The 13,744-nt window shown below is 38.2% G+C and overlaps 1 protein-coding gene across 3 annotated transcripts; it reads left to right on the plus strand.

Annotated features, from left to right (window-relative positions):
* The first annotated feature begins 1,130 nt into the window (after window positions 1-1,130).
* On the plus strand, window positions 1,131-13,537 carry LOC147859982 (homocysteine S-methyltransferase 1-like). Of its 3 annotated transcripts, none has more exons than XM_087324964.1 (7): window positions 1,131-1,339; window positions 5,610-5,666; window positions 5,808-6,007; window positions 6,089-6,218; window positions 6,300-6,503; window positions 12,713-12,838; window positions 13,189-13,537. In XM_087324964.1, the coding sequence occupies exons 1-7, from the start codon at window positions 1,166-1,168 to the stop codon at window positions 13,366-13,368; spliced, it is 1,071 nt and encodes a 356-aa protein (XP_087181090.1). In that variant the 5' UTR covers window positions 1,131-1,165; the 3' UTR covers window positions 13,369-13,537. The 3 variants fall into 3 exon arrangements, with proteins under 3 accessions (XP_087181090.1, XP_087181091.1, XP_087181092.1); XM_087324965.1 differs by having other exon boundaries at window positions 12,713-12,784; XM_087324966.1 differs by having other exon boundaries at window positions 1,155-1,335.
* The last annotated feature ends 207 nt before the right edge of the window (window positions 13,538-13,744 follow it).

Consider the following 13,744-nt stretch of genomic DNA (forward strand, 5'->3'; position numbering starts at 1 on the left):
GATGACACGCGATTTCGGAGAAACATAGTGGGCATCATGATTGTGACGTGTAACCAAAATATCACAATGACTAACACATACATGTATATATATGTCCAAATGCTTTGTTTTTTTACAATAGAAATGTATGGGATTTGTATATATATATATATCTATCTATCTCTATTGTTCTCTTTTAGGGCAGTGTTTAAACAAGAGGACACTTTGTGACTACATTCAGAGCATCTAGTATGTTCGAAACCCTAAATACAAAAAGTTTTGCCTATGCCTGCTCAATTCCTCGACATATATGAGGTTGCATTCGGCCCCTTTTCTAGTAGGTGGATGCTCTTTTGTAGTAGTTTGGAGGGTACTTCACAATTGATGGTGGTCTCATTACTCACCTCGAATGCTTAGGAGCTAATATCAATGATCCTACCTAGAGAGCTCTTTGCCTTCCACCAAACTAAATCTCATCAAACAAGTATTCTTCTTCTTCTTCGCCCCATGTTTGTTCGCATCATGAGTAGTTAATACATGAAAAAAATACTAAAAATAAACAAGTATGTGTGCTCACCCATGTAAGGAGGACCATGTTTGTTCCCATTCACGAGTAGTCTTTAATTCATATAAGGAGAACCTAGGAGTGTAAACATGTTTTATAGTCGTATGTATCAATAACGTTGTATGGTCTTGGTCATATTTGAACTCGAAACCTTGAGAATGAAGCCATTAAACGCTTGAGCTAACGAAATGGCTTCCTCATATTGAAATGCTTAGCATCTCTGCTTCATCACGAGACCGTACAATCGATGGACACATTTTGTCTGCTACCATGCATTTTCCGTTCACGTCCCGGGCTTTTATAATCCGACCGATACTAATGTTGGTATTCTTCATATCTATATGTTCTTCTAATTCTTCTATTCAAGAATCAAAGCTACTAAAGTGTGTAATGTAAAAAAAAAAACAGGACCAGATGCAAACCCCTTTACCTTTTTATCTCTTCTTCATTCATGGCTTTACTTTTTGAGATGATTTCTGCGTTGTATTCTTCATATCTATTTGCATCGATCGGCCCACAGAGCGAGATTTCTCCCAAATCCCTCGTGTTGCTTGACCGATTCTTGACCAGACCAGACCAGACTAGAGCAGACCAGAGCAGAGCAGAGAGAGAGAGAGAGAGATGAGGTTGGATTTGAACCCCTTCAAGCGCCTGGATGTTCTGTTGCAGCAGTGTGGGGGCTGCCTCGCAATCGATGGTGGCCTCGCTACTCACCTCGAATTCTTAGGAGCTAATATCAACGACCCTCTATGGAGCGCCCTCTGCCTTCTGACCAGACCAGATCTCATCAAGCAAGTACTCTTCTTCTTCTTCTTCTCCTCCTCCTCCTCCTCCTCCTCCTCCTTTATATTCTTGGGAGTCCTTGAAAGCATTTTTCCTACAATGTATTTTCCATTCAAGTTTATTTTATGGACACATTTCTCCTACCATGCATTTTTCATTCAGTTCATGGCTTTATTATGTATTGCTCATATCTAACTCATCTGTCTTTCTTGGTCTTTGCTCTGTATTGATTTTGCTTTATTTCTCTTTAATAATTTGTTTGCTAAGTGCCACTTGCGCATTGTAAGACACCAACTTGCATCATTTCGTAACAAAGTCCATCCTATGCTTGTCTCAACCACCATTTGCTAGTTGTTTACTATCAATGCTGTCGCGTTCCATGACCATCCCCATTGCTACATATGAAAGTACAGTATGTTCAGTCCAACCCTGTGTTGTCCAATCACATGCATTGAAGACCACAACAACAATAGCTAATCAATAACCATCCCTTCCAGCATTTAGATCATATCATGTGAGATAGATTTGAATTTCATGGCATTGTATTTAAGTTTCATTATTTTTAATTATTCTCAAAGACATTAATATTTTCAGATGTAATCTCTTGTTTGGTGTTATAGGCTATTTTCGCTTGTTATAAAAAAGTCGTTGCTTGTCAGAGGTGGTGGCTAGCACAATCGGAATGAGACAAGGATGCCCTCTATCACACGCTCTCTTCGGTCTGTATATAGATGAGGTATCACATTACATAGACAGATTTGGGGGTTTAGGAGCATGCCTAGCGGGTATAGCTATACAAATATTACTATACTCTGATGATATTATGCTGATTTCTGACTCTCCAGAGGGACTACAAAGACATCTAAATGCCTTGAAACTATTTTGTATGGACAAAGGTTTTTTGATAAATATGGATAAAACTAAAGTGATGGGTTTAATGCCACTCGAGCATGTGTAACAAAATCAAAACCAGATTTCTTCTTGGAAGAGGAAAAGGTGGAATACACTTGCTCCAAAATTGTGTAACTTTGCGCCCCCAGCTTGGAATTTTGGGTCAAAATTTTTGGTGCTTTCCTCATTTGGTCATGATAAGTTTCAGATATAAGATTACAATTGATATTATTGCACCTCCATTACCTGGAGTGGTTTGAAAAGGAGATAGATAATGCAAATAGAGATATAAGATTTGAGGGTAGAGCTTTGGAGGGATATCCTTGAGTTTCGGTTCAGTGGACCTGTGAGATGACTTTGTTGCCTCTTGTTGTCCGGGGTCTCAATCTCAATATTTGAAGAAGAAGAAGAAGAAGAAGTACTTAGACCATCTGATTATGAACATATATAACATATATATATCATGAAGTGTACTGTGAATATATATAACATATATATCATGAAGTGGAGAGAGAAACATTCTGATACCATATGAAAGAACCAACATCATAACAATATCTCTTTGCTATTATGTTATGTTCTTATGCTAATATGATTAATGTTCTTAATCAGGATGAGAATACATATTATATGGACACGATGCTATAAGATCTCACACACTATGCCATTAGCAAGCTATAACGAACAAGTCTCATAGTGTGTTTCGATGAAAACCAATGATGAACAAGTTCTTTGTCCACTATGTATACCATCCTGGACATAGTTTAAGCTCTCCATACTTCCTCCTAAGTTCCGTCTTACTTAACTATGCCGGATCTACAACACTAAATAACTGAGGTGCTAGCTCTACAAACTACTTCAGATTGGCTACTATAATTTCTCTCATGTACTCCTTTGTCTTCATCCAAGTTGATAATAGATAACCTAATCAGGTTGCGTTTGGAAAAGAGCACTCCCAGGATTTATATACATGGGCTGATTCTTTCCTGCATGAAAAAAGAAAGCTATTGCAATAACCCTCTTGTCTTTTGTGAAATTCTTCCTCGGACTAACAACATCTAGCTTATACTTGAGAGAATAACCATAATTTTTATCAAGGTCCATAGCAAGCAATGACAAATTAATCCCAGTCATGCAATGAAAACAATTTCAAGCACAAATAAAGATAACCAAACATAAAGCTCCCATTGGTAGGTAAAAAGGAATATAAATCACAAGTAGTAACTTCAACAGGGATGCTTTGAATGGGAGTTCTGCCATCTTCGTCTTAAGCTTTGTAAGAAGCACTTCCTCATCTAATGCCCCCAAACTATATAGTTGTTCCATTGCCTCAAGAAGAGTCTGTGGCTGTGGTGCATCCTTGAAATCGGAGGACAACAAATTATTGATGGTCATAAAACCTAGATTGATTCTGTGGATTTCAGGTACAGTTGTGGGTAACATCTGATTCCTATATGACCTTTCAGTATAAAGACGTTAGGGTTTTTGTGGTCCAATTCAACCAACTCTCCATGCCAGGCCTGTGCTTTGTAAATTCTTGAGAAATGGGAGCGATAACTAAAGAATCCAATCCTAGCTTAGGATTGTATACATTTTGTTTTGTGAATCCTGTATCTACCACATAGTAAATCCTGGTCAAAGATGCATCTGCTATATTAGTAGCCATGACGACCATTCTTAGCTACAAATGTAGTTGCCATCCTTTGTGGTTATGTGCAACCGATCTTGCCTCTAGTCGTGTATCTTGCTTTTGCAAAGTATCAAGTAACTTCAGTTATTTTACTTGAACCTGTCTCAGCGATAACAACAAGAATCTGATTATTGTGTACTGCTTCAATCTATTTAATTCCTGCTGCAGCATGTAAATCTGCTTCTCTGTCGGAACACAATCCTCTTCTCACTCACCACAAAAATCAAAGTTGGGTTAGAAAATATGGCCTGGTTAAAAAGTATTAGCCAGGCTAGTAAATATGGAAAGTTTTATAGCCGGGTTAGAAAATTTTATGGCCGGGATAGAAAATATGGGCTTGGTTAGAAAACATGGGTCAGGTTAGAAAATAGCACAAAATTTGGCAGAAATTGAGTTAGAAAATAGTACATAAGATTAGCAGCACCTTGGTTAGAAAACTTCAGCTGGGTTAGAAATGGCCTAGACAGAGACAGGGCCAGGTTAGAAATGACAAGGATCAATTTGTGTGCTTTTATTGGATAATGATTTGATGGATGCCAAGTGCGGGGGCAAGGGTCTTGATGTGTCTTCTTGAATTGTTTTCTGTACATATCTCTTCCTCTTTCTTCTATGCGATACACTTGACTTTCCGTGTATGGGATTGTTTGTATTTCCATTTTTGTTTCAGAGTTGCTTGCATACTCTTTTATTGTACACTTAAATTTTATTAGCTAGGCACTTTGATATTATATGCCTTGTGCCAAGAGTCTCCCAAGTAGCTTCTTGAGAAAACAACATCCAGCCTTCTTGTGATTTAACATCAATTGGTTTGGTGCAACTGTTTAAGGATATTGTCGTCTCGATTGATTGAATTGTTTCTTGTTTGCATTATAATACAACTGCTTACGTAGATAAACTTAGTCTCTATGGTCCTCAACAATGCCAACATTGTATTCCAATCTGATCTCATGGACTTGTCCGTCCATACCTAGTATCTTGTAGTTTGCTCTTGAGTATGTAGACTAGAATGTTAGCCCATTTACAGACTATGTGGCGTGACAAAAATTTCTTCATCTTGTCGTAACTCAAATTTCCTCTAGAAATGCTTGATGGCAAGGTTTTTCATTGCTTATGCTATGTGACATTCTTCTCTATACTCAAAGTCAACTTTTATAGGATAGGTAAAGGTGGTGATTAAAGTTGCCTACATAGATTATCACTGTAGTTGATAAATATGAAGGTTCTGAAGCCATCAACTCAACCACCAATCCCATCTTCCCTGGTTTAAGTACCCAATGGCGTGGCTCTTATTTCACATGCACATGTGTTAGTTCGTGATCATGTTTTATGTCATTGTTTGAATCATAGTACGTAAAATTCGTGTTCGTCTAGTATAACATTCGTTTTCATACGTTGGAAAACGAATGCGAATGTTATTCAAACATTCTTGTGTTTTTTTTTTGTTGTTTTTTTCCAATTTTTTAATGTTTTTTATTTTTATTTTTAGGCTTATCTACCTCATAATAAATAGTTAATCCAAAAGTATGGTATTTATCATTCTTTGAGGGTGTTTTTCTTTTGCGAATGCGAATGCACGTATGGTTCATACTATGGTTTGAATACAGAAGCACATATTGAAATCACATCGTCCTACAATTTGGTTAGAGTAATGCCTCACGATAAGTCTACATGGTGATCTAAAAGTATTATAATGTTTGGCAGGTACATTGGGAGTATCTAGAATCCGGGGCACAAGTTATAATAACAGCTTCATATCAGGTAGTATATTATTTTCTTTAATTTTGTTTTGTTATGCATTTTGTACTTATTTAGAGCTTCTTTAGTTTCAAGTGTTTTGCTGAAGAATGAGATTTTATTATTACATTGGTTTGTGAGGATGAATATCATGTTACATTACAGGCGACCATTCCTGGTTTCCTTTCGAGAGGAATATCTCTTTCTGAAGCAGAAACACTAATGAAACGAAGTGTAGAACTTGCGCTGGAGACAAGGGATGCCTTTTGGAATTGTAAGACTGAGATAGAGGACTTTCAACCTCCTTTGGTGGCTGCATCCATTGGAAGCTATGGAGCTTACCTAGCTGATGGTTCAGAGTACAGGTATATCCATAGTCCTAGTATTAATCTCTGAACTAATTTTGAGTACATTCAGTTTCTCAGTGTTATCATCTACTGCTACAGTGGCATTTATGGACCAGAAATGACCCTAGAAAAACTGAAGGATTTTCATCGACGTCGCATCCAGCTTTTAGCAGAAGCTGGACCAGATTTGCTAGCCTTTGAAACAACTCCGAACAAACTTGAGGCACAGGTTTCCTTTCCTTCTCATGATTCTTTGTGTTATAGTGGATATGTGATGAATCCGTATAATAGATGCTATTGTAAGTTTCAGGCATATATTGAATTGATTAAAGAGGAGCAGATTGGTATACCATCATGGATCTCATTCAATTCGAAGGATGGTGTGAATGTTGTCAGTGGTGATTCTTTCCAGGAATGTGTAGAGCTGGTTGATTCATGCCCTGGAATTATTGCTTTGGGTATCAATTGTACTCCTCCCCGCTTCATAAATGGCCTGATTTTAAGTGCACGAAAGGTAATAGAGAACTTGCAAAGAGATCATTCATTGTTGCTAATGTGGGTCTGATTGTGAATATTCTTGGTTTAATATTATCCTCTAAGTTTGTTATTGCTCTCCTTTCCATAGTCTTTGCCCCATCTAATAAATCCATTTTGCAGTCTATTAATATAGTGTGATAGGGCAGCCACAAACCTCTTCACATCATTTAGAGATTGAGGTAGGTAGGTTTGCGTGCATAGCCCCAAAAGAAAGTATTAGCCAATTTTGCCATTTAGGAGTAGGATTTGAAATACATTATGTTTGTGATTGTATTGTTTTAATGAAATAAGTGGGAGATAATATACCATTGCCACACTACACAAGGTCATGGAATATGAGGACTAATGATGGTTGGGGCGATTCTTGCTAGAATTCAAGAGATACAAGAAGTTGTTGAAAGACAATAATAGAACCACAAAAGCTCATCAACAAAGAACTATCATAACTTTTTTAGCCCTATTACTCTTACTCATGCTGAACTTGGCCCAAAAATAAAGAATAAGTGATAAGTGACTTTTGGCCTTTATAATTAGGCCTATACACATGTATACACTATAAGGGGGTCATTTAGAGCATTTACCCCAACAACCTCCCACTTAAAGGCATAAATGATGCCTTTAAGCTACGTAACTCCCACCATATGTATACATATTTGATGTTGTGCTTTGGGTGAAGAATTTGTGATGTGTGGACCTTTATCAATGTTATAAGGCCATCCTCAAGCATTTCTCGAATGAAGTGATATCACACATCAATATGTTTTGTGCGTGCATGAAACATAGCATCCTTAGCCAAACATATGGCACTTTGGCTATCACAACCAAGCATAGGTGCCTTTTTAGGCAAACCAAACTCATTGCAAAGATGTGCTAACCATATCGCTTCCTTGACAGCCTCAGTGGCTGAATATATTCAGCCTCGGTAGTGGACAAAGCAACAATCTTTTGCAACCTATTGCACCATGATACATCATTCCCTGCAAGTGTGAATATATAGCCACTTGTGGATTTCCATTTATCCACATCACCTGCCATGTCAAAGTCACAAAAACCCTTCAGCCCTAATGGGTCTTTATTTCCATAACAAAGGCATTTATTTTTAGTCCCTTTTTAAGTACCTCATAATGAACTTCACTACATTCCAATGTGCCTCGCCCGGATTGGCCATTTCCATAACAGAGGCATTTATTTTTAGTACCGTTTAAGTACCTCATAATGGACTTTACTGCATTCCAATGTGCCTTGCCTAGATTGGCCATGAATCAGCTTACAATTCCCACTGCACAGGCAATATTAGGTCTAGTAGCAATCATAGCATACATAAGTGAACCACAAGCTGAAGCATAAGGTACACCTTGCATGTCATTGGTTGCTTCTTGTGTCTTATGACAATCTTCCTTGGAGATTTTATCATATGGTTGTAATGGCACTTCAAGAGGCTTTGCATCAGGCATACAAAATCTTTTGCCTCAGGGAGTGGAATCTAAAGAACACTATATTTGTCATTGTAGTGTTTTTTATGAAATAAGCGTGAGATACCATTGCCTCCTTAAACAAGGCTTTGGCCCACAATGCATGGTAATGGAATATGAGGACCAACGATGCTTAGGACTTTTCTCGCTAGAACTTGAAAGACGAGAAAAGGTTGTTGAAGGACAACAATACAACCGCGCAAGCTCATCAATGAAAAACAATCACAACTTTTTTAGCCCCATCACTCCTACGCATGCTACAAGTGAATCAAAGGCTACACAAATGGGCTCTCGATCGGGACAAAACAAAGGCGTTATAATTGATGGGCAATAGCAAATTTTCTTGCACATAGGCCTTGGCCCCATGGATCACGATATCACCAGCCTTGTCATCGACAAATAAAGGCCATTATCTCCCGCCAGCGTAGGTGCTTCCCTTAGTTCAAAGACCTCTCCATTTTGGATTGGCCAATGCTAGAGATCTTTTGAAGTCAAAAAGTACAATATTTGTTCTCAAAGATGAGATACCACTTACGATATAATCTCTTGTTTGATCTTGCAAGCCATTTTGGCCCTTAAAAGATGTGCATATCTTTCTTCGACCTCAATGAGCATATCCTTGTAAGGTCCAAGCCATCATCACTTGGCATTGGGGATGCCCTTCTCATCATTTACAAACTGCAGTATATATTATTAATCAATCTGCACATAATTGATTCAAAGGAGATTTGGTATGGCTTATCAACCACACCTAATTATCTGTGCATCTGGGGTTGTGAAGCTTTCGACGCTTTCGACAGGAGTTTCGAAACAAGCTAGATGCAAAATTCATCAAAGGCATCTTTTTGGCATATGGTGCAAAAGGTGAGGTGGACTACAAATTTTGGTTACCACAACTTTGAAAGGTAATCAGAAGTCGCGATGTTGTATTAAATGAAGCAAAGGTGCTCACAAGAAACTATACCTCAAAAAAATCAACAAAGAAAGTGAAATTTCAGCAACAACCAACATTGAGTCAAAAATAACATGTCATAATGACGAACAAGTAGAGATCTACAAATCAATTCAATTGCCTGAAGAAAATGGACAACAAAACAGAGAAATTTTAGACAATGAAGATGAAGTTCAAACACAACCACCTCCTACAAAGGAAATAATACCTGCTGAACCATGATACGAATATATTTCATTTTAGCATGGTAACAAATGTGCGCTTACTATATCAAAGGAGATCAAAGCACTCCATGAGAATAACACTACAATCTTGTGGATCTACCCAAAAACAAAAAGGCTATACCTTACAAGTGGGTCTACACGTTGAAGGATCTAGAAGGTAAACCCAATTATAAGGCTCATCTAGTAGCCAACAGTACAAGCAAATATAAGGAATAAATTTTCAAGAGATTTTTACTCTAGCAATCAAAATGACTACACTTAGGATACCTTTGACCATTTCAGCCTTTTTGGATTTGGAGCTATATCAAATGGATATAAACATGGGTTTTCTTCCCCCTGTTCATAGATACGACTCGCTTATGGTGATCATCAATCGAGTTATGAAGATGCCTCAATAACCATCTCAGGAGTGGAGATGGCAGATTTACTCTCAAGACATGTAATTTGATTACACGAATCATTGGACGATATCACTTATGGTCACGGGCTGACCATCATCAACCAATCCCCCACCATTGCGATATGGTTTTGGTACTATATCGACACATCACCATCACTAGGCCATGCGCAAAACATGAGTACAAAAAGTTTGGACAAAGTTTAGTTTGAGGCTTTTGCTGCAGTTCCAAATCCATAATGTCTTCCTTCCTTCCCTCCTAGCCTTACCATCCAATCCAGATTCCGAGAGGCTAGCCTCCTTGTCCGCAACTTGTGGAGCTGTTGATAGCGGAGGAGTACAAGGTTGACAAGGTACTCAACTCTTGTATGCATTGCCAAGAACTTTAGTATCTCGTCTTATGGAAAGGGTATCAGCCAAGCACTTAAGCAATGCTTCCTGAGGTGGTTCGTGATTTCCACCAACAGTACCCATAAAGCCAGAAACTGCTCTTGGAAGGCGACCCTAGAGGGAGAATAATGTCACAGCCAAATATCGAATTCCAAACCTTGAATGCAATATTACTTTGTATTGTTTTTCTTGTAAAACATGCAAGGATCTTAGACTAACTCTTATACAACAAGATCACTTAGAAGACTTAAGGAAAAATCAATAGATTAGGAAAAACGAGCTTATGATTACAAAGATGTAGAATGGTTTATATAACCAATATCTACAATTACCTAGAAACCCAATAGTCACCTAACTAGGTTCACAGTAACTATGTTCACACCAAAGCTTTCATAGAATACACATGTTGGGAATAAAGGGTCATCATGCCTTTTATTAGTGCATGAGTGTGAACGCACTCGTAGCACACTTTTGACTTGTATATACATAATATCTAAAAAACCAAAAAAGAGGTACACTCTTTGTACCCAAGACAGTGCGCATCTCTCTCTCTCTCTCCCCCTTTGTCTCTCACTTAGACTCTCTCCCTCTCTGTTTTTGACCTAAACCCTAATCCTCGTGCTGCCTTCAAACTAGTATCAGAGCTGGGTTTAAGGTTTTTTGCAGAGCAGAGTTTAGGGTTTTTTGCAGAGCAAAGTTTAGGGTTTTCTACAAAGTAGAGTTTAGGGTTTTCTGCAGAGCAAAGTCTAGGGTTTCCTGCAGTGCAGGTTTGGTCCTCTGTTTGGGCTAAGAAATCATGACTAGTAACAATGAAAGTAGCCACCTTATGCACATCAAGAAACTTGAGGGTGCACATAACTTTGCGGTTTGGAAAAAGCAGTGCTACAACATCCTGTTGCAGAAGAAACATGCAAAGCCTATTAAAGTCGAAGGGGTAAAGCCTACAAATATGGACAAAGATGATTGGCAAGAGTTGAATGAGCTTGGACGCTCGACTATTGAGTTGTCGATTTCTAATGCCTTATTGTTTAATATTGAAGGTTTGGACTGTGCCTATTCTATATGGACTAGACTAGAGGAACTGTATGCCCGGAAGACGGCAGCTAGCAAAGGTTATTGGCTTAAGAAACTTATGGATTTGCGCATGACAGAGGGTACACCCATGTCAACTCATCTGAGTGAGTTCAATACCATTTTCAGCCAGCTGGTTGCCTTGAAATTCATCATTGATGATAAGTTTAAGGCCACATTTTTACTTTGCACCTTGCTAGGAAGTTGGGATACTTTCAGGACTGCTATGAGCAATTCAAATGCGATGCTTCTTTATGCCGATGTAGAGATCTCTACTCATGGAAGAGATGAGTTGGCAAAACAATGCATCCAATAAGTCCTCTAGTGTGTTGCATATGAGGGGTAGGTCACAACAAAGAGGCAAATCTGATAGTTATGGCCATTACTTTAAACGTGATTGTTTCAAATGGAAGAAAGAGGAAGGAAAGGGCAAGAAGATAGATGATTTCATCGAAGAAAAGAGAGACATTCAACCAAGGAAAGGCAATACTAAAAATGAAGAGGTGAATGTAGTCATTCATGATAGTGATAGTGGAAATGATGTACTCTTTGTCTCATCATGCCATAGAGAACATGCTTTACTTGCAGATATGGATGGTGACATGCACACTTGGATACTTGATTCCGGTGCTTCTTTTCACGTGCCCCCCTCATCTTGGGTGGTTTTCAGATTACACAGGGGGTCGACATGGTGTTGTTCATCTTGGGGACAACTATGCATGTGAAATTGCAGGTATTGGCACTGTGCAATTACAGTTTCAGCATGGTTCTGCTTTCACAATTCAGCATGTACGACATGTACCTCAGCTCAAGAAGAGCTTGATTAGCACAGGACAGCTAGATGATGATGGATTTCACACAACCTTTGGTGATGGGAAATGGAAGATTTGTAAGGGATCTAGAGTTATTGCCAAGGGTAGTAAAAGTGATACTTTGTATCCTCTCCATGTATCTAATGTGAGTGACCATTTTGTTGCCATAACCGAGCAGCCTAGTGTTTCTTTGTGGCATGGCCGGTTGGGACACATGAGTGAAACTGGTATGAAAGTATTGTCTCGTTTGGGTTACTTGCCATGTCTTCGTTATGTTGATTTTGGCAGCAAGTTTTAAGAGATAATCACTTAAGAATGAAAAGATATCAGGGTGGAATTCAATAAATGTCAAATTTACTTGATATTTACTGATCAACATGAATAATATATCACCCATCAAGAGCGCATCACTGTAGGTACTCTGACAATTTGGGTTATGAATACAAATTGTGATCCAGATCTCATGGATATTCCGATTCTAGGTAATAGTGATGCACAATATTGGATAGAGTGACATTAGTTATTCGTGAGGGTTGCTCAACCCTAACCTAAAGGTCCAATAATTACTGAAATTAGTGAGGACTAATGTGGCTGACAAGGATCTGGTTCGATGTAGAGTAGCAAAAGGCTTGCTTGTTTTGTCAAAGATGAGGCCAAGGAGAACAATGCCTATATAAAGAAGTCATTTCTTTATAGCCCTATAGCATATGCAGGTCTTATTATCAAGGTGATTTTGTTTCTTGGCATGCAAATGTTCCTTAGGTTTCTTTGTGACTTTTGTACAACAGCGTAATTAATACAATTTCCTATTATGAAGAAGAAGAAGAAGAAAAAGAGAGATTGAGATTCCTGCCTTGGCATGCTGCAGGTCACATCAAAGCCAATTGTAATCTATCCCAACAGTGGTGAAACATGGGATGGTGAGAAGAAACAGTGGGTGGTGAGTGATTTTTGTGACACTGGACCTTTTGTAGGAGATCTACCAATCCCCTTTGTACGTATATTTATAGTTTTTTTTCTCTGCAAATGAAGACCAAAATTATTTTCGTGTTTACGACTAATAATAAAGGAAAGTAAGTACAAATAAGAGTGATGAAACTGCATACTTTAGCAATAATACTTGGTCTAGTTGTTTATGAAAATCTGTATGTACTTCTGTATGCATCGTTCTTGGTTCTTGGATCATCCTATTGTTATGGTGCTTGAAAATGCAAGAACTATAAGATGAAACCTTTTATGATGCAAATTGAACCAAACTAAACCATGAATATTAAACTTCGATTCATAGCTTCATTTTCTACGTTTGATAATCGGAAAGCAATTTTCTGTTTGGCACTCATGCAGCCATCAACAGGAATTTCTGATGTTGACTTCGTATCATATGTGCATAAATGGAGAGAAGCGGGAGCTTCTCTAATAGGTGGTTGCTGCCGAACAACTCCCAGTACAATTAAAGCAATTTCTGCTGTTCTTAAAAAAGGGGACCCCAAAGCTCCCGAATCTAAGCTTCGTGTGATGAAATGAAAGGATCATCCCAGTAATAAAATAGCAAGAATTAAGTACAATGTATGAAATGCATCCTTTAATGAAACTTAAAATCGTGTTTAGGTATTGAGCATATGAAACAGAAAATGCCATCTTATAAAGTAGAGAATCGTGCTGTAGAATATACTGCTTTGGGATTTTAATTGTAGTTGAATTAGAGAATACCTGTTTTGATCATGTTTGGCAGGAAGTTTGCACATTGTGACTTATAAAAAAGTTAAGGGGAGGGACTGAGACGATGTGTGAAAGGATGGTCTTTCAGTGTCTGTCTTTGGGCTGTTAAGAGAAATGTATTGTATTATATTTGGCATCAAATCTTGGAACATGTTTGGTCTTAGAATGTGCAGTTTTTTAT

This window comes from Azolla caroliniana, unplaced genomic scaffold (assembly GCF_043228905.1).
Source record: "Azolla caroliniana isolate FFs.n. ecotype wild unplaced genomic scaffold, voAzoCaro1.0.p SCAF_9, whole genome shotgun sequence".
Taxonomy (NCBI): domain Eukaryota; kingdom Viridiplantae; phylum Streptophyta; class Polypodiopsida; order Salviniales; family Salviniaceae; genus Azolla; species Azolla caroliniana.